We start from the raw sequence: 19,330 nt of genomic DNA, 5'->3' as shown, positions 1-19,330 counted from the left end.
TGGACAACGTGGCGCTGCACTTTTGCCTCCTCCCCAACTGGAAAACCACCAAAAAAACCCCCCGGAGACGTCAAACATTAACCCAAACCCCCCCTGGCTTGGGTTATATAGGAGAGACCACCCCTGGGTGCCACCAGAGTGAAGAAAACACCGCCTGGGGCAACAAGGGAGGCGTTTTTTTGGGGTGAAAACCCGTGAGATCCGGGGCTCTGCATGGCTGTGGAGCGTTCCCAGGCCCCGGCGGTGGTGGTGGCACGATGGCTTTCGCCAGCCTCCTGGAGCACGTGGGGGGCATGGGGCGCTTCCAGGTGGTCTCGGTGCTGCTGCTGTCCCTGCCCGTGCTGATGATGGCCAGCCACAACCTCCTGCAGAACTTCACCGCCGCCACCAGCCCCCACTGGTGCCGCCCGCCCCCCGGGGGGGACAACGCCACGGCCGGGCTGGACCCCGAGGCCCAGCTGAGGGTCTGGGTGCCGCGGGGGGAGCGGTGCCGGCGTTTTGTGACCCCCCAGTGGTGGCTCCTGGAGGCCAACGGGACGGCACCCAACAGCTCCCGGCCGGACACGGAGCCGTGCGGGGACGGCTGGAGCTACGACAGGAGTGTCTTCACCAGCACCATCATCACCGAGGTGGGGTGATGGTGGGGAGGGGGTTTGGGGGGTCTTTCAGGCAGTCCCATAGGTGGGTCACAGCAGGGAAAGGTTTGATGTCAATGCAATGTTGGTTTATCCCAACTGGAGCATCTTCTTTGCTCAACTTTTGGTGGAGATGCTCAGCTGCCCCCAGGAGGGGAGGGGAGGGATGGAGAGTTGGTGGCCATCAACGAGGGGGTCACAACAGGGTCATAAAGGGGTCATAACAGGGTCAAAAAGAGGTCACAAGACCCTCGGATGGACCTTCCAACCATGGAAGGGTGGCCAAGCACTCAGTGTCACCTTTCCACCGCCCGTTCATTGACCTTTACCGGCCCCCACGGGCGGTTTTGGGGGTCTCGGGAGGGCAGAGGGGACCCTGATCCCTGTCCCACCCTCTGTCCCTGTCCCTCGGCAGTGGGACCTGGTGTGCAGCTCCCGGGGGCTGAGGCAGCTGGCGCAGTCGCTCTACATGGCCGGGGTCCTGGTGGGCGGCGTCTTCGGGGGGCTCTCAGACAGGTGAGGGGGGTCCTGCAGGTGAGGGGGGCCCTGCAGGTGAGGGGGGCTCTCGGACAGGTGAGGGGGGTCCTGCAGATGAGGGGGGTCCTGCAGGTGAGGGGGGCCCTGCAGGTGAGGGGGGCTCTCGGACAGGTGAGGGGGGTCCTGCAGGTGGGTGGGGTGGCACTGGGCTGGGGGTTGTCTCACCCTCTGTGGCTCCTCTTCATTCCCTACTGCTCCTCTTTCTTGTCCTCACCCTCTTTTTATTCCTCACCCATTTTTATCCTCACTCCCCTGCCTCTTCCTCACCCTCCTCACCCTCCTCACCCTCTTCCTCACCCCTTTTCCTCCTCTTCACCCCCTCTTCCTTCCCCTTCCCCCTTCTTCATCCTTGTCTCCTCCTCCTCCTCTCCAGTTTCTCTTCCCCTCCTCTTCCTTCTTCTCCATCCTCATTCCTTCCTCCTCACCCCTGCTCCTCCTCCTCCTCCCGCCCAGGTTCGGCCGGCGCTCGGTGCTCACCTGGTGTTACCTGCAGATGGCCGTCATGGGCACCTGCTCGTCCTTCGCTCCCACCTTCACCGTGTACTGCCTGTTCCGCTTCCTGACGGGCATGGCCTTCTCGGGCATCGTCCTCAACAGCGCCTCCCTCTGTACGTGACCCCCCCTGGCCACGGGTGTCTGCCCTGGGTGGGGTCTGTGTGCCCCCTGAACCTGGGGGAGCTGTCCTGGTGGGGTCTGTGTGCCCCCTGAACCTGGGGGAACCAGCCTGGTGGTCTACGTGTCCCACCCTGATCCTGTGTGAACCATCCTGGTGGTCTCCATGTCCCCCAGGCATCATCCCAATGGTGTCCATGTCCACCATCCTGGTGGTCTCCCCATCCACCTGGTACCTGTGGTAATCATCCTGGTGGTCGCTGTGTCCTCCAGGCACCATCCTGGTGGTCTCCATGTCCCCTGGCACCTGTGTGTCCATGTCCCCCCAGTACCTGTCCTGGGCTTTGTGTCCCCTGGGATACCTGGGGGCACCACCCCAGTGGTCTCCCCATCCCCTGGGCACCATCTTGGTGGTCTCCCTGTCCCCTGGGGTAGCGGTGGGCACTCCCAGGTGGTCCCCACGTGCCGTGTCCCGCAGCTCTGGAGTGGATGCCGACGCACATGAGGGCCCTGGTGGGCACCTTCATGGGGTACTGCTACACGGCCGGGCAGTTCCTGCTGGCCGGAGTCGCCTACGCCGTCCCCGACTGGCGCCGCCTGCAGCTCGTGGTGTCCCTGCCCTTCTTCGGATACTTCCTCTACTCCTGGTGAGGAGGAGGAGGAGCGAGGGATGGAGGGATGGATGGATGGAGGGATGGATGGATGGATGGATGGAGGGATGGATGGATGGATGGATGGATGGAGGGATGGATGGATGGAGGGAGGGATGGATGGATGGAGGGATGGACGGACGGACGAACAGACAATTGGAGTTATGGCTGGCTGGATGGATAGTGGCATGAATGGAACAGTGGGGGGTTCATGGACAGGTGGGCAGAGGGAAAGGTGGGAGCAAACCTGGATGAAAAGAACATCCAGGGCTGGTTGGGTGGACAGTGAGGACACAGCGATGACCAGAGGGCCGGGGGGATGCTGTTGGTTGGAAGAAAACATCTAGGGCTGGTTGGGTGGACAGTGGGGACACGCAGCAATGACCACAGGGACAGGGGGACACTGCTGGTGGGATGGAGGTGGCACAGTGACAGCCACACCCCGTCCCCTCCTGCCCAGGTGGCTGACGGAGTCGGCGCGGTGGCTGGTCATGGTGGGGAGGTCCCACCAGGCCCTGCAGGAGCTCCAGAAGGTGGCCAGGATCAACGGGAAGAAGGAGGAAGGGGACAAGCTGGACATAGAAGTAAAAGGCTCCGTCTGGGTGCCCCGGGGTGTCCCTGGGGTGTTTTATAGGGGTCCCTTAAATGTCCCCCCCACAGACAACTGTCCATCTGTGGTCATTTGTGTCCATCATCCCTCGTGCATCCTGTCCATCCATCCATTGACCTTCATCATCTCAGTGACATCCATCATCTCCATCATCTCCATCTCCACCCATCCCTTCCATCCCACCCGTGACCCTCCTTCCCCTGTCCCACCCACCCTGCCCACACCTGCCCAGGTAGAGCAGGGCCCCCAGTGCCCCACCCTCACCCCGGAGCCCCCCGTGTCCCTCCAGACCCTGAGGTCCCACATGGAGAAGGAGATGACCTCGTCGAGGACCCGCCACACCGTGGTCGACCTGGTGCGGACGCCGGTTTTGCGCCGCATCTCCTTCTGCCTCTGCTTCGTGTGGTACGGCCGGTGGTGGTGGTGGAGCTGGTTGTCCATCCCTGTCCATCTCCCAACCAGGAGCTGGTTGTCCATCCCTGTCCATCTCCTTGACCCCTCCCAGGCCACCCCACACCTGCCCACAGGTGACATTGTCACCCCACTCCATCCCCCAGGTTCTCCACCAGCTTCGCCTACTACGGGCTGGCCATGGACCTGCAGAACTTTGAGTTCGACATCTACGTGGTCCAGCTGATCTTCGGCGCCGTGGACATCCCGGCCAAGCTGATGTCCATCCTCACCATCACCTACGTGGGGCGCCGCTTCACCCAGGCCGCCGCCCTCATCCTGGCCGGCCTGGCCATCCTGGCCAACATCTTGGTGCCACGAGGTGAGGCCCAGGGGTGGTGGTGAGTGGTGTCCCCTCACCTCTGACCTTCCTGGGGTGGCCCAAAAGAGCTCAACCCATTGATGGGATTGCCCCAAGTTGGGTTATTGTAGCTTTTTAATGGGGGATTTGCCCCAAATCCTGGTGTTTGGGGTCTCCTCAGGCCAAGTGGGGGCACTGAGGTGACTCCCCGGTGTCCCGCTGTCCCCACAGACCTCCGGACACTCCGGACAGCTCTGGCCGTCTTTGGGAAAGGTTGTTTGGCCGCGTCCTTCAACTGCGTCTTCCTCTACACGGGCGAGCTCTACCCCACGGTGATCCGGTAAGGGCTGGGCGTGGCTGGGGTGGGGTGGGCGTGGCTGGGCGGTCCCCCAGGTGCCCTCAGGTGTCCTCAGGTGTCCCCTGGGTGTCCCACAGGCAGACGGGGATGGGCATGGCCAACACCATGTCGCGGCTGGGCAGCATCATGGCGCCGCTGGTGAAGATGGTGGGCGAGCTCTTCCCGGCCATGCCCTTCCTCATCTACGGCGCCGCGCCCGTGGTGTCGGGGCTGGTGGCCGCATTCCTGCCCGAGACACGCAACACCGCCCTGCCCGAGACCGTGGAGGAGGTGGAGGGAAGGTGGGGATGAGGGGATGAGGAATGAGGGGAGGGAGGGAGGGAGGGAGGGAGGGATGAGGGATGGATGGAGGGATGGATGGATGGATGGATGGATGGATGGATGGATGGATGGATGGATGGATGGATGGAGGGATGGATGGATGGAGGGATGGATGGAGGGATGGAGGGATGGATGGATGGAGGGATGGATGGAGGGATGGATGGAGGGAGGGATGGATGGAGGGATGGATGGATGGAGGGAGGGAGGGATGGATGGAGGGATGGATGGAGGGAGGGATGGATGGAGGGATGGATGGAGGGATGGATGGATGGAGGGATGGATGGATGGAGGGATGGATGGAGGGATGGATGGATGGAGGGATGGATGGATGGATGGAGGGATGGATGGAGGGATGGAGGGATGGATGGAGGGATGGATGGAGGGATGGATGGATGGAGGGATGGATGGATGGAGGGATGGATGGAGGGATGGATGGATGGAGGGATGGATGGATGGAGGGAGGGATGGAGGGATGGAGGGATGGAGGGATGGATGGAGGGATGGATGGAGGGATGGAGGGATGGATGGACAGATGGAAGTTTGGATGGATCAGCACCATGAAAACCCCTCCCCATTCCCTCCCACCCCCCTCATCCCTCCCTCCCCACCAGGACAAAATCCCAGAAGGACAAAGACCTGCAGGTCCCTCTCCAGCCCACCCAGCCCAGCAACTCCACAGGGCCCCGTTAGTGCCACCCCCCACCAGGGGACCCCCAAAATCCTCCGCCCTGGATCCTCCAGCCAGACAAATGAGCGGAATTTGGGGGGTGGAGGGGGGCTCAAACCCCCCCCAGAAGAACAAAAGGACAACAGTGACCACAAGGACCCTCTGCCCCCTCCCTGCAGAGTGGGGGGGACGCTGCGACCCCCCCAAAAAAATCTCCTCCTCGAGGACGGTTGGGCCGTGCTGGAATAAAATAAAATAAAATAAAATAAAAATAAAAATAAAAGCAGAAGTGGTGCGAGAGGCGGGCGGCGGGGGTGGGGGCGGGGGTTGTTTTCCCACGGCCGCGGGGGGTCCCGCGCAGCCGCCCCGAAGGAAAACACGGGAAGCTGCGGGACAGCGAGGCCTCGGCACCGCGGGACCCCCGCCCGGACACGCCCCCCGCCCCCGGGGCTGCCGGGGAGGGACAATGGCAGGAGAGGAGTGAGGGGAGGAGCGGGGATCCCCAGGAGCAGAGACCCCCGGGACCCAGAGATCCCAAGGGTGGGGGGTTCTCAGGACCCAGAGATCCTGAGGGTGGGAGATCCCAGGGATCAGAGATCCCGAGGATCAGAGATTCCATGGATTGGGGATCCCCAGGACCCAGAGATTCGGAGGGTGGGGGATCCCAAGGGTCAGAGATCCCAAGGGTGGGGGATCCCGAGGATCAGAGATCCCAAGGATTGGGGATCCCCAGGACCCAGAGACTCTGAGGATGGGAGATCCCAAGAATCCCCATGTTTGGGTGCCCAGCCATCCCCAGGATCCAGAGATCCCAAGGGTGGAGGATCCTGAGGACCCCCAGATCCCAAGGATTGGGGATCCCGAGGATCAGAGATCCCGAGGATTGGGAATCCCAAGAATCCCCATGTCTGGGTGCCCAGGGATCCCAAAGACCCACATTCCCTGTTGGGCACATCCCAAAGATCCAGGATCACAAGGATCCAGGTGTTCAGGGATCCCAAGGACCCACCACCCCCAGCCCAAACACCCCAAGAGCTCAAGGACCCTCCAAAAAACCCAAGGAGTGCCTGAACCCCCAGGAGATCCAGGATCCCGGGGATCCACCCACCCACCCTGAGAGCTCTGGCATCTCACTGCTCCAGATCAAACCCCAAAGAGCCGCAGATCCCTGAGAACTCCAGGATCTCACTGCTCCAGATCAAACCCCAAAGAGCCGCAGATCCCGGGGATCCACCCGCCCCCTCCCAGCCCCCCCGTCCCCTCCTGTCCCCCCGAGCCGGTTCCAGCCCCGGTTCCCCCCACGCTCCGCTGCCCCCGCCGCCCTCCCGGCCCGGGGTCCAAGGGCTCCCAGGGATCCGGTTCAGAGCCCCCGAGGCCTCTCCCCATCAATGATCCACCCTGGAGGGGCACAACAGGCCGGAGGGGGGAAAAGGGTCTGTCCCCATTTACCTTGGGGGGTTTTGGGGGGTTTCGGGGTGAGGAGGAAGAGGAGGATGGATGGGGTGGGATGAAGGAACAGCCCCAGGGGGGTCCCCCGGGTGGGGCAGCGGAATTTCCGCCCCCGGGAGCGTCTCCAGCGACCCGTGGAGGGGTCGGGAGTCAAACGTTAACCGGGCCTGGGGTGGCCTTAAATAGGAACGGGGGGGCAGGGCAGGGCCAGGGCAGCACCCAGGGGTGACGGGAGCCGGGAGAGGAGCCGGGAGAGGAGCCGGAGCCCAGAGAGGTGAGGGATCAATAGACGGATTGATCAATCAATCAATCAATCCATGGGTTGGTCGTGGAGAGCTCGGTGAGGGCAGGACAGAGATCAAAGCTCTCGATCGATGGAGAGAAGGGCTGATCAATACAGAGATCAGAAGAATAAATCAGCCGACAGAGGGATTAAAGGTCAATAAATCAACCAGGAAAGAAATTAAAGGTCGATAAATCGATCAATAGGAAGATTGCAGGCCAAGGGGCTGATCAATAGAGAGGTTAAGGTTGATGCATTGATCAATAGATTAATGAATAGGGAGGTTAATCAATAGATAAATCGATAACTGGCTCATTGGAACGACAGATGGAGAAGGAGATGATTATTCTGATTGGTCGATCGTGGTTCAATGGGTTCATCAATAAGAAAATAGAGGTGGTTTGGATGATCAATTAACAGATTAGAGATCAATTTATTGGTACTGGAGACGCACAGACTGACAGAGGGATCAATGGAGATCCCTCTAGATCAATAGACTGATTGATCAAACCATCAATAGAGTAATAGATCAATCAATAGGTCAATAACAGAAACATGTGGATCAATAAACTGATACAGAGATCATGGACTAATAACGATCAACCCATTACCGATAAGGCGAGTCTGGTGATCAATAACTCATCAGCAGAGAAACAACTCACTGCATTGATCGGCAGGGAGACCCACGGATCGATCAATAGGTTGATTATCAGCAGATAATTGATTTATCGATGGGCTAAGGATCAATAAATGAGCAGAGACAGGTTCAGGGAGCAGAGAAATCCATTGATCCCTGGATTGATCGATTGATCGACTGAGGGGTAAAGGAGGGGCCGGGGGGGAGGCGGGACTGAGGGAGGGACAGAGGGACAGAGGGACGGACAGACGGACAGAGGGGTGGCCGGAGAGACGGAGGGACGGCCGAGAGCTCGGACAGACCAGAGGCCGAGCCCGAGCCGGGCAGGAGGAGGAGGAGGAGGAGCAGGTGGGGATCGATTGATCAGGAGGGATCTGGGGGATTGGTGGAACAGAGGATTGATTGATTGATTGATTGATTGATCGATTGATTGATCAACAGGTTAATTGGGGAGGGGATGGGGGGGGGCAGCTGAGAGTAAGAAATAATCAGTGATTGATTGATTGATTGATTGAGTGAGTGACAGGGTGAGAGGTGGATTGATGAATAGATAGTAGATCAATATATTGATAGAGCAGAGGCTGAGATTGATAGACTGATCTATCAATAGATCAATAGAGATCAATAGATTGATAGACTGATCAGTCAGACTGGTAGATAAATCCATTGATCAAGGGATGGATCAATCCATCAACACATCAGGTGATCGATCTGATTCACCAATAAATTGATTGATTGAATGATTGATTGATTGATTGATTGATCGATAGGTGATCAATAGAGGGTCCTTGGTGCTGTTCTCAGCCTGTCCTGTGGCCGAGCCGGGGACTGTCCACCTGCCCTCTGTCCACCTCTGGTCACTCTGTGTCCTCTGTCCACCCACTCCTGGTCACTCTGTGTCCTTCCTCCACCTCTGGTCACTCCATGTCCTTCCTCCACCCACCCCTGGTCACTCTGTCCTTCCTCTGTCCACCCACCCCTGGTCACTCTGTGTCCTCCACCCACCCCCGGTCACTCCATGTCCTCCGTCCACCCCTGGTCACTCCGTGTCCTTACTCCGTCCCTTCACCCGACCCTCATCCTCCTCCCTGCACCCCTTGGCCAAACCTCCACTGACCACCCAAACCATCCTTAACCTCTGCTGACCCTTCCTTGGGTCCATCCCTGGATCTGTCCATCCTCTGACCACCCAAACCCCCCTTTGGCCACTGCTTGACCATTCCTTGGCCCATCCCTCGATCCACCTCTCACATCCCCATCCACCCCTGGCTCTGTCCATCCACTGACCACCCTTGGGTGACCATTCCCTGACCACTCCTCCCTCCATCCCTCAACCTTCCCTCCTCTCCCCCACCCCCGCAGCTGACCAGGGCGGTGTCCAGCTCCGTCCCCTCTCCGGCCATGTCCTTCGTGGAGCTGCTGTCCCGCCTGGGCGGGATGGGCCGTTTCCAGGTGACCTACGTGACCGCTCTGGCCATCCCGCTGCTGATGCTGGCCAGCCACAACCTCCTGCAGAACTTCACGGCCGGAGTGCCCGAGCACCACTGCCGCCCGCGCCCGGTGGTCAACGCCACCGCGGCCGATGTCCCCCTGGTGGTGTCCATCCCCTGGGACGGCCAGCGCCGGCCGCAGCGGTGTCGCCGTTACGTGGAGCCGCAGTGGCACCTCTCGGACGCCAACGGCTCGGCCAACGGCTCGGCCAACGGCTCGGCCGGCGAGGCGGCCACAGAGCCGTGCCACGATGGCTGGACGTACCTGGACGGGATCTTCACCGACACCATCGTCACCGAGGTGGGCAGGGGGATGGCCTGGGGTGACCAAGGGTGGGGGGGGCGTGGTGTGGTGGTGGTGACCCCTATGGTGACCCCTATGATAGCCCTGTGGTGACCTCTGTGGTGGACTGTGGTGACCCCTGTGGTGACCCCTGTGGTGACCCCTGTGATATCCCTGTGGTGACCTCCATGGTGACCCTGTGATGCCCCTGTGTTGACCCTCATTGTGACCCCCGTGGTGACCCCAGGGTGACCCTTGTGATATCCCCGTGGTATCCCTGTGGTGACCCCTGTGGTGACTCCCGTGGTGTCCCTGTGATATCCCTGTGATGACCCCCATGGTGACCCCCATGGTGACCCTCATGGCGACCTCTGTGGTGACCCCCATGGTGACCCCCGTGGTGACCCTGTGGTGACCTCTGTGGTGACCCCTGTGGTGACCCCTGTAGTGGCCCCTGTGATGTCCCTGTGGTCACTCCTGTGATATCCCTGTGGTGACCCTCATGGTGACCCCTATGGTGACCCCCTGGTGACCCCGTGTCCCCTCCCCTGGCAGTGGGACCTGGTGTGTGACTCCAAGAAGATGCGGCAGGTGGCCCAGTCCATCTACATGGCCGGGATCCTGCTGGGCTCCGGCCTCTTCGGGGTCCTCTCCGACAAGTGGGTGACCCCCGGGCTGGACTGGGAGGGACTGGGAGGGACTGGGAGGAACTGGGAGGGGACTGGGTGGAACTGGGAGGGACTGGGAGGGACTGGGAGGGGGACGGGGCTGGTGTGTTCTCTGTTCCCTCTGGGTCGCACTGTCCTACCGTCCCCAGGGTTGTCCCTCTCTGTCCCCACGTCACTCCCAGTGTTCCCAGTGCCTGGGTTCTTCATCCCAGTGCTCCCAGTGCTCCCAGTGCCCACGGCCCTGTCCCAGTGACTCCATTTCCCCCTTCCCAGTACCCACGTCCCCATCCCAGCATCTCCAGAATCCCATCCCAGTTCCTCCAGTTCCCCATTTCCCCCATCCCAGTGCTCCCAGTGCTCCCAGTGCCCCCAGTGCCCCCAGTGCCCCCAGTGCCCCCAGCACCGTGTCCCCCCGCAGGTTCGGGCGCCGGGCGCTGCTCACCTGGTGTTACCTGCAGCTGGGGGCGACGGGGGTGGGCACGGCCGCCGCCCCCTCCCTCCTGGTTTATTGTCTGTGCCGCTTCCTGACCGGGCTGGCCATGGCCGGGGTGTCCCTCAACTCCGCCTCGCTCTGTGAGACCCTCTGGGGACCCCGCGGTGGGACGGGACCCCCAGACACGGGGAGGGACCCCCAGACTGGGGAGGGACCCCCCAGACCCGGGGAGGGACCCCAGACCCAGGGAGGGAACCCGAAACCAGGGAGGGACCCCCAAACCCGGGGAGGGACCCCAAACCAGGGAGGGACTCACGCATCCACCCCAAAACCCAGTGACGCATGGGAGGGTCCCAAGACCATTGACCCAACCCCATTGACCCAATTCCATTGACCCAACCCCATTTCCACTGACCCATCTTCACCCCAGTGACCCCACCCCACTGACCCAACCCCACCCCACTGACCCCACCCCACTGATCCAACCCCCACCCCACTGACCCCCACGAGGACCCCACCCCCCAGGCCCACCCCGGAGCCCCCTGGGCTGACCCCTGACCCCGTGGTCACTCCTCAGGCATGGAGTGGATCCCGACCAAGGCTCGGGCCGTGGTGGGGACCATCAATGGCTACTGCTACACCCTGGGCCAGTTCGTGCTGGCGGCCGCGGCCTTCGCGCTCCCGCGCTGGCGGCAGCTGCAGCTGGTGGTGTCCCTGCCCTTCTTCGTCTTCTTCTTCTACTCCTGGTACGGGGTCCTCCAGTGTCCACTCCTGTGTCCAACCCCGGTGTCCATCCTGTGTCCATCCCCAGTGTCCAGTTCCAGTGTCCATCCCAGTGTCCACTCCTGGTGTCCACCCCTGGTGTCCATCCCAGTGTCCACCCCAAGTGTCCTCCCCCAGTGTCCACTCTTGGTGCTCCTGGGAGATGTTGGGGGTTCAGGACCACCTGACCCCTCAGTTTGGGGTCCCTGGGGGGTCAGGAGGGTTCCCCATGTCCCCCAATGTCCCCCAGGCTGTATGTGGAGTCGGGGTCCCTGGGGTCCCTGGGGGTTCAGGAGGGTCCCCAATGTCCCCAATGTCCCCCCCAATGTCCCCAGGCTGTACGTGGAGTCGGCGCGCTGGCAGGTGAGGAGGGGGGTTCAGGGGTGTCCCCAATGTCCCCCCTGTCCCCAGGCTGTACATGGAGTCGGGGTCCCTGAGGGCCCCTGGGGGTTCAGGAGGGTCCCCAATGTCCCCAATGTCCCCCCAATGTCCCCAGGCTGTACGTGGAGTCGGCGCGCTGGCAGGTGAGGAGGGGGTTCAGGAGGGTCCCCAATGTCCCCAATGTCCCCAATGTCCCCAGGCTGTACGTGGAGTCGGCGCGCTGGCAGGTGACCTCGGGCAGGCCCGACCTGGCCCTGCGGGGGCTCCGGAAGGTCGCGCGGGTCAACGGCCGAAAGGAGGAGGGGGACAAACTCAGCGAGGAGGTGGGGAGGGGTCTGGGCACCCCCCGGATCCCCCTGAGCCCCCAAATCCCCCAGATCTGCCCCATAATCCATCCCCTGCCGAGGTCACCGGGAGCTTCCCTCTGTCCCTGACCTGCCCCGACCTTGGGGGATCCCCCAAATCCTCCCCTGTTCTCCCATCGATCCCCAAAATTCCTTCTCTGCTCGGCCTCGATCCCCCCTGGCAGATCCCCGGGATCCCCCCTAGACCCCTCAGATCCCTCCAGATCCCCCCAGACCCTCCAGATCCTCCCCAAGACCCCTCCAGACCCCCCCTGACTCCCTCCAGATCCCCCCAAACCCCTCCAGATCCCTCAAATCCCCTCCCAAACCCCCTGGATCCCCCCCCAACTCCTCAGATCCCCCCTTGATCCCCATCCAGACCCTTTAGATCTCCCCCAAACTCCTTGGATCCCCCCAAACTTCTCAGATCCCCTCCAGATCCCCCTTTGATCCCCATCCAAACTCTTTAGATCCTCCCCAGACTCCTTGGATCCCCCCAGATCCTTCCCAGACCCCTCCAATCCCCACCAAGACCCTTTAGATCCTCCCCAAGCCCCCCGGATCCCCCTCCCCGTGGCGGATCCCGGTGGATCCCAGTTGATCCCAGTCTGGATCCCAGTGGATCCTGGTGGATCCCAGCGGATCCCAGCGGATCCCGGCCGATCCCGCAGGCCCTGCGCACTCTGGTGCACCCGGAGCCGCCGCTGCCGGGGGGGGCCGTGGCCGCGCTGGTTCGGACCCCCGGGATGAGGATCGTGTCCTGCGGGGTCTCCTTCGTCTGGTGAGTCCTGGGGAAAAAATTATCTTTTTTTGGGGAAAAAAAATTTTAAAAATCACAATTTGGGGGGAAAAATCCCCACAATTTGGGGGGCGGGGGGGAAAGTACAATTTGGGAAAAAAATTGGGGAAAAAACCACATTTTTGGGGAGGGGGAAACAACAACAACAAAAAATCACTATTTGGGGGATAAAAACACAATTTGGGGGAAAAATTGGGGGAAAAAAACCCACAAATTGGGGAAAAAATGGGGGGAAAAACCCACAATTTGGGGGAAAAAAATCACCTTTTTTTGAGAAAAAAAAAAACACTTTCTTGGGCCAAACCCACAAACTTTTATGGCCAAAAAAAAAATCATTTACTGGGTCCAACCCTTCACCTTTTGGCAGTTTTTGGAGCCCCGTTTTGGGTGATTTTGGGATGATTTTGGGATGATTTTGTGGGATTTTGAGATGATTTTGGGTGATTTTGGGATGATTTTGTTGATTTTTGTGGCAGGTTCTCCACCAGCTTCGCCTACTACGGGCTGGCCATGGACCTGCAGGGCTTTGGCTTCAACGTTTACCTGAGCCAGGTGGTCTTTGGGGCCGTGGACATCCCGGCCAAGCTCCTGTCCGTGCTGGTCATCTCCTGCTGCGGCCGCCGGCCGGCCCAGGGAGGGGCGCTGGCCTTGGCCGGACTCTGCATCCTGGCCAACATCTTCGTGCCCAGCGGTGGGGCAGGGGGCTGGGGGGCTGGGGGGACTGGGGGGGACTGGGAGGGGATTGGGCAGGGATTGGGAGGGACTGGGGGGGACTGGGATGGACTGGGATGGACTGGGAGGGACTGGGATGGACTGGGGGGGACTGGGAGCAATTGGGATGGGACTGGGATGGACTGGGAGGGACTGGGATGGACTGGGAGGGACTGGGAGGGACTGGGATGGACTGGGATGGACTGGGATGGACTGGGGGGGACTGGGAGCAATTGGGATGGGACTGGGATGGACTGGGAGGGACTGGGAGGGACTGGGATGGGACTGGGATGGACTGGGAGGGACTGGGAGGGACTGGGAGGGACTGGGATGGGATGGGAGCGATTGGGATGGGACTGGGGTGGATTGGGAGGGGACAGGAGGGGACAGAGAGAAAGATGGACAGTGACATCGGGATGGAGGGACGATGAATGGTCATCAATGGGATGAAGGGTCATTGCAGGGCTGGATGACCATTGGAGGGGTGTGGGGTCATCGGGGGGACACGGGGTCAGCGCAGGGGTGGGTGGACACAGGGTGGACACGGGGGTGGACACAGGGGTGGACACAGGGGTGGACACAGGCAGGTGGACACGGGGTGGACACAGGGGGTGGACACGGGGGGTGGACACAGGGGTGGACACGGGGGTGGACACAGGGGGTGGACACAGGGGGTGGACACAGGGGGTGGACACGGGGGGTGGACACAGGGGGTGGACACAGGGGGTGGACACAGGGGGTGGACACAGGGGGTGGACACAGGGCTGACCCCTCCGGCCACCCCCAGAGCTGCCGACGCTGCGCATGGCCTTGGCCGTGGTGGGGAAGGGCGCCTTGGCCGCCTCCTTCAACTGCGCCTACATCTTCTCCGGAGAGCTCTTCCCCACCGTCATCAGGTGGGTGGGGTCACCACAGCCCCGCCCCCGCCCGGCCGGTCACTGCCCATGGGCCGACATAACCGGCCATGAACCCAACTTGCCATGAACCCAACAAAGTCATCAACCCAACTTTCCATTGACCCAAACAAGTCATTAACTCAACCGTCCATCAACCCAACCCTTCATCAACCCAACCCTCCATCAACCCAACCCTCCATTGACCCAACCTGCCATGAAACCAACTCGCCATGAACCCAACCCTCCATCAACCCAACTTTCCATTGACCCAACCAAGTCATTAACTCAACCGTCCATCAACCCAACCCTCCATCAACCCAACCAAGTAATCAACCCAACTCTCCACCAACCAAACCAAGTCAACAACTCAACCCTCCATTGACCCAACCTTCCATTGACCCAACCAAGTCATCAACTCGCCCCTCCATGAACCCAAGTCATCAGCCCAAGTCATCAACCCAACCCTCCATCAACCCAACCACTCAATTGACTCAAGCATCCATCCCTCCATCCGTCCGTCCGTCCGTCCGTCCATCCCTCCATCCCTCCATCCATCCGTCCCTCCCTCCCCCCGCAGGCAGACGGGGATGGGTCTGGGGGGCACCATGGCCCGCGTTGGGGGGATGGTGGCCCCCCTGGTCCGGATGGCGGCCGAGGTGACCCCGGCGCTGCCCCTGGTCATCTACGGGGCCGCCCCCATCGTCTCGGCCATCGCCACCTGCTTCCTGCCCGAGACCCGCAACGCGCCCCTGCCCGAGACCGTCAAGGATGTCGAGAGGAGGTGAGGATCCCAAAAACCCCCTGGGACCCCAAAAAATCCCCCAAAACCCCTAATTCCCCTCTGGGACCCTCCAAATCCACCCCAGGATCCCCAGAACCCCCTCCAAAATCCTCCCAGGACCCCCAGAAACGCCCTAAAACCCCCCAGAAACACCCAAACCCACCCCAGGACCCCCAGGAACCACCAAACCCACCTCAGGACCCCCAGGAACCCCCTCTGGAACCCCTCAACCCTTCCCTGGGGGAAGATCCTGATTTTGGGGTGGGATTGGTTCTTGGAGGAACCCAAGAGTTTTGGGGTCAAAAAGGGATGAAGGTTTGGGGTTGGATTTGAGGTCTGGGGTTGGGATGAAGATTTGGGGCTGGGTTGGAGGTTTTGGGGTCAATTTGGAGGTTTTGGGGTTGAGATTTTGGGTTTGGGGTTGGATTTGAGATTTCAGGGTCGGGATGAAGATTTGGGGCTGGGTTGGAAGTTTTGGGGTTGGGTCCAAAGTTTAAGGTTGAGATGAAGGTTTGGGTTTGAGATTTTGGGGTTGGGATGGAGATTTGAAGTCAAAATTAAGTTTTAGGGTCGTGATGAAGGTTTGGGGCCAGGACACTTTGACACTTTTGTGAAGCCCTGACCATTCTGGGGGAAAAACCTGAAAATTTTGGGACTGATTGACCACCCCGGGAAAAATTAAAATTCCGGGAATTCCGGGCACCAACTGGGAATTTTTCTTGGGGTCCCCCCAGGGCGGGTCACCTCGAGGACGACGACGTCGCCGTCCCCCTGAGCAGCACCAAGAGCCAGGACGGCGCCTGAGGGGGGTTTGGGACCCCCGGGGGGGAATTTGGGACCCCCAGGGGGGATTTTGGGACCCCCAGCGGGGAATTTTGGGACCCCCCTCCCCAATTTGGGGTTATTTATTGAATCCCAATAAAATCTTTTGGGAATTTTGGGATCTGATGGGGCTGAAGGATCTGAAAATCCCCTAAAGGACATCAGGGGATCCCCCCTGAGCTCGTTAATTGGTTATTTGGGCCAGTTTTGGGGTATTTTGGTCATTTTTTGGGGTATTTTGGTCATTTTTTGTGGGTATTTTGGTCATTTTTGGGGGGTTATTTCGGTCAGTTTTGGGGGTTGTAACTGGAGATATTTTGGATTTTAAAAAATAATAAAATAATAAGGAGAATTAATTGGAATTCCCGGAGCTCGGTGACCTTTGCCCCAATTCCGGGGATTTGGCTGAGAAATAAATCCGGGAACGGGATTTAATTTGTGTTTCTGGGAGGGAAAAATAAAACCCCAAACGGGGCAGATTTTACCCCAAAAAAACCCTCAGGAGAAGCCACATCCCAACCCCAAAATTGGGATTTTTTTACCCCAAAATTGGGATTTTTTTACCCCAAAATTGGGATTTTTTTATCCCAAAAACCAAGTGGCAGAAACCCAATCCCAGCCCCAAAATTGGGGGTTTTTTTACCCCAAATTCAGGCACCCACCAGCCCCAAAATCTTCATTTTTTTGCCCCAAATCCACGTTGTGCTCTCAAATCTCCATTTTTTTGCTCCAAAGTCCCCAATTTTTGCTCCAAAATCCCCCAATTTTTGCCTCCCAAATTCCCAATTTTAGCTTCAAAATCCCCCTATTTTTGTCCCCCAAAACCCCCAATTTTTCCCCCCCAAATCCCCAATTTTTTCCCAAAAATCCCCCAATTTTTTCCCCAAAAATCCCCCAATTTTGCCCCAAAATCTCCCAATTTTTGCCTCCAAAATCCTCAATTTTTACCCTAAATCCCCAATTTTTTCCCAAAAATCCCAAATTTTTGCCCCAAAAATCCCCAAATTTTGCCCCCCAAAATCCCCAATTTTTGCCCCCCAAATCCCCCATTTTTCCCCCCAAACCCCCAAATTTTGCCCCCAAAATCCCCAATTTTTGCTCCAAAAATCCCCCATTTCTGGCCCCCAAATCCCCCAATTTTACCCCCAAAATCCCCAATTTTTTTCCCCAAAATCACCATTTCCCCCCCAAAATCCCAAATTTTTCCCCCCAAAAAACGCCTCCTTTTCCATTTTCCACCATTTTTATTACCAAAAATGAGCCGTTTTGGTGTCGTTTCCCTTTCCCGACCGTGCGGCTCCTCCCGGGGGGAATTTGGGGCGAATTCCCCCAATTTTGGGACATTTTTGTGTCCCCTCCCCCGGCGGGGAATGAAAACAGGGAAAGAAATTTAAAAAAAAAAATCCATTTTGAACCCAAATTCCCCCCAAAATCCCACCGGGGAAACCACCGGGATGGGGCCGAAATTTGGGGGGATTTTGGGGATTTTGGACAATTTGGGGGCGTTTTTTAGTCACTTTTTGGGTTATTTTGGGCGGTTTGGTCATTTTTAGGGTATTTTCCTCAATTTTTTTGGGGTTGTTTTGGGTGGTTTTGGGGGATTTTGGCGATTTTTGGGGGATTTTGGTCATTTTTAGGGTAATTTCCAAAAATTTTGGGGGGTTATTTTGGGCAGTTTTAGGGTTTTTTGGGGGATTTTGGTGATTTTTGGGGTCATTTCCACAATTTTTTGGGTTTATTTTGGCCAGTTTCGTCATTTTTAAGGTAATTTCGACAATTTTTTGGGGGTTGTTTTGGGTGGTTTTGGGGGGATTTTGGTCATTTTTAGGGTAATTTCCACAATTTTGGGGGGTTATTTTGGGTGGTTTTGGGGGATTTTGGTGATTTTTGGGGGATTTCGGTCATTTTTAGGGTCATTTCCACGATTTTTTGGGGGTTATTTCGGTCGGTTTGGGGTTTTATCTCGAGATATTTTGGATTTTAAAAATAATTTTGGGGGACTTTGGGGTTATTTGGTTATTTTGGGGCAACTTGAGTAATTTTTGGGGTGATTTTGGTCAAGTTTGGGGTTATTTGAGTCATTGTTTTGGGCAGATTTTAGTGTTTTTAGGGTTATTTTGGTCTCTTTTTTTTGGTTATTTGAATATTTTTGGATCATTTCAGCCATTTTGGGGTCATTCAGTAATTTTGGGGAAACTTCAACATTATTTCAGTAAATTTGAGGCTCCTTTGGTCATTTTGGGGCTTTTTCGGGCATTTTTTTTTTGCATTATTTCGGTCAAACTTTGGGCTTTTTTCAGTATTTTGGGGATTATTTCATTTTGTGCATTATTTTGGTCATTTCTGGGGGTATTTTGGCCCATTTTGGGTTATTTCAGCCATTTTTGGGGTTATCTCAACTGTTTTTGGGTTTTTTCAACCATTTTGGGGATAATTTTGCCCATATTGGGATTATTTTTTCCCGTTTTTGGGTTATTTTGCCCATTTTGGGTTATTTTCAGCCGTTTTTAGGATTATTTTATCCATTTTTGGGGTTATTTCAGGGATTTTTGGGGCTATTTCAGCCATTTTTGGGGTTATTTTGTCCATTTTTGGATCATTTTTCCCCTTTTTGGAGTGATTTCCGGGGGTTTTTAGGTGATTTTGCCCATTTTGGGGGTGATTTTTCCCATTTTTGGGGTGATTTCAGGGTTTTTTGGGTGATTTCAGGGATTTTTTGATGATTTCAGGGTTTTTGGGGCCCATCCCGGGGGCTCCTGGGGGGGTTTGGGCTGAGGTGGGGGAGGGGCACTCGGAGGTAGGTGCTTTAAAGTTTATTTATTTTTGTGATTTTTTTTTTTTTTTGGTTCTTTTTTTTTTTTTTTTTTTTTTAAGAAAAACAGGCACATTCAGTCCAGGGGGACCCGGGGAGGGGAAAATTTGGGGGATTTTTTGGGGATTTTTTTGGGGGGTTCCCACAACCCCAAACCCCTCCCCCCCCCAGGGGCGTTTTGGGGCCAAAAAGGGATTTTTTTTTTTTTTTTTCCCCCCCAAAAAAATCCAATCTCGACCCCTCCCCCACCCCCAACCCCCCAAATAACCCGGGGGGGGGAGGGGAAACCAAAATTGGGGGTTTTTACCCCATTTTGTGCCAGAGGGGGAGGGGGATGGGGGGGGAAATCCCAAAATTTGGGTTTTTTTTGCCCCATTTTTGGGGGGTGGGGGAGGGGTAAGGCCTTGTGGGGTGGGGGAGGGGCCGGGGACAATCCAAGGGGGGGAAAAAATGAGGGAAAAAAAGAATAAAAATTAAAATGGGGAAAAATGCATTAAAATATGGGGAAAAAAAAGGAAAAAAACTCCCGAAATTGCCCCGAAATTCCCAAAAAAAAACCCAAAAAAAGGGGAAATTTGGCACCTTCAGTGCCAGGAGGGGGAGGGGGAGGGGATCAGCCTAAAAAAAAATATCGGGAG

General features: G+C 57.6%; 2 protein-coding genes across 2 annotated transcripts; both read left to right on the top strand.

Annotated features, from left to right (window-relative positions):
- Positions 1–52: 52 nt before the first annotated feature.
- Positions 53–5,264, top strand: LOC310921338 (solute carrier family 22 member 6-B-like). The gene is made up of 10 exons (XM_083881460.1): positions 53–629; positions 1,051–1,151; positions 1,626–1,780; positions 2,263–2,431; positions 2,895–3,018; positions 3,334–3,449; positions 3,602–3,816; positions 4,027–4,135; positions 4,231–4,434; positions 5,086–5,264. Exons 1-10 carry the CDS (start codon positions 258–260, stop codon positions 5,162–5,164), a joined length of 1,644 nt encoding a protein of 547 aa, XP_083737586.1. The 5' UTR covers positions 53–257; the 3' UTR covers positions 5,165–5,264.
- A 1,247-nt stretch (positions 5,265–6,511) lies between these two features.
- Positions 6,512–16,236, top strand: LOC310921337 (solute carrier family 22 member 6-like). Its single transcript, XM_083881459.1, has 11 exons — positions 6,512–6,864; positions 8,873–9,301; positions 9,839–9,942; positions 10,370–10,524; positions 10,962–11,130; positions 11,727–11,850; positions 12,543–12,652; positions 13,147–13,361; positions 14,169–14,277; positions 14,855–15,058; positions 15,793–16,236. The coding sequence occupies exons 2-11, from the start codon at positions 8,912–8,914 to the stop codon at positions 15,860–15,862; spliced, it is 1,650 nt and encodes a 549-aa protein (XP_083737585.1). The 5' UTR covers positions 6,512–6,864; positions 8,873–8,911; the 3' UTR covers positions 15,863–16,236.
- The last annotated feature ends 3,094 nt before the right edge of the window (positions 16,237–19,330 follow it).

The sequence above is a fragment of the Zosterops lateralis genome, assembly GCF_965231275.1.
Source record: "Zosterops lateralis genome assembly, chromosome: 33".
NCBI classification, from domain to species: domain Eukaryota; kingdom Metazoa; phylum Chordata; class Aves; order Passeriformes; family Zosteropidae; genus Zosterops; species Zosterops lateralis.
Note: the sequence above shows the minus strand (reverse complement) of the source record. Positions and strands in the feature narration are given on the sequence as shown.

What these genes read in the sequence shown, in the direction of transcription:
- LOC310921337 (XM_083881459.1), top strand. Translation starts at nt 8,912, where the DNA reads ATGTCCTTCGTGGAGCTGCTGTCCCGCCTGGGCGGGATGGGCCGTTTC. An exon ending in CCTCAACTCCGCCTCGCTCT is followed by an intron (nt 10,525 to 10,961) that starts GTGAGACCCTCT and finishes GTCACTCCTCAG; the next exon opens with GCATGGAGTGGATCCCGACC. An exon ending in GTCTTCTTCTTCTACTCCTG is followed by an intron (nt 11,131 to 11,726) that starts GTACGGGGTCCT and finishes CAATGTCCCCAG; the next exon opens with GCTGTACGTGGAGTCGGCGC.
- LOC310921338 (XM_083881460.1), top strand. Translation starts at nt 258, where the DNA reads ATGGCTTTCGCCAGCCTCCTGGAGCACGTGGGGGGCATGGGGCGCTTC. An exon ending in CCTCAACAGCGCCTCCCTCT is followed by an intron (nt 1,781 to 2,262) that starts GTACGTGACCCC and finishes CGTGTCCCGCAG; the next exon opens with CTCTGGAGTGGATGCCGACG. An exon ending in GGATACTTCCTCTACTCCTG is followed by an intron (nt 2,432 to 2,894) that starts GTGAGGAGGAGG and finishes CCTCCTGCCCAG; the next exon opens with GTGGCTGACGGAGTCGGCGC.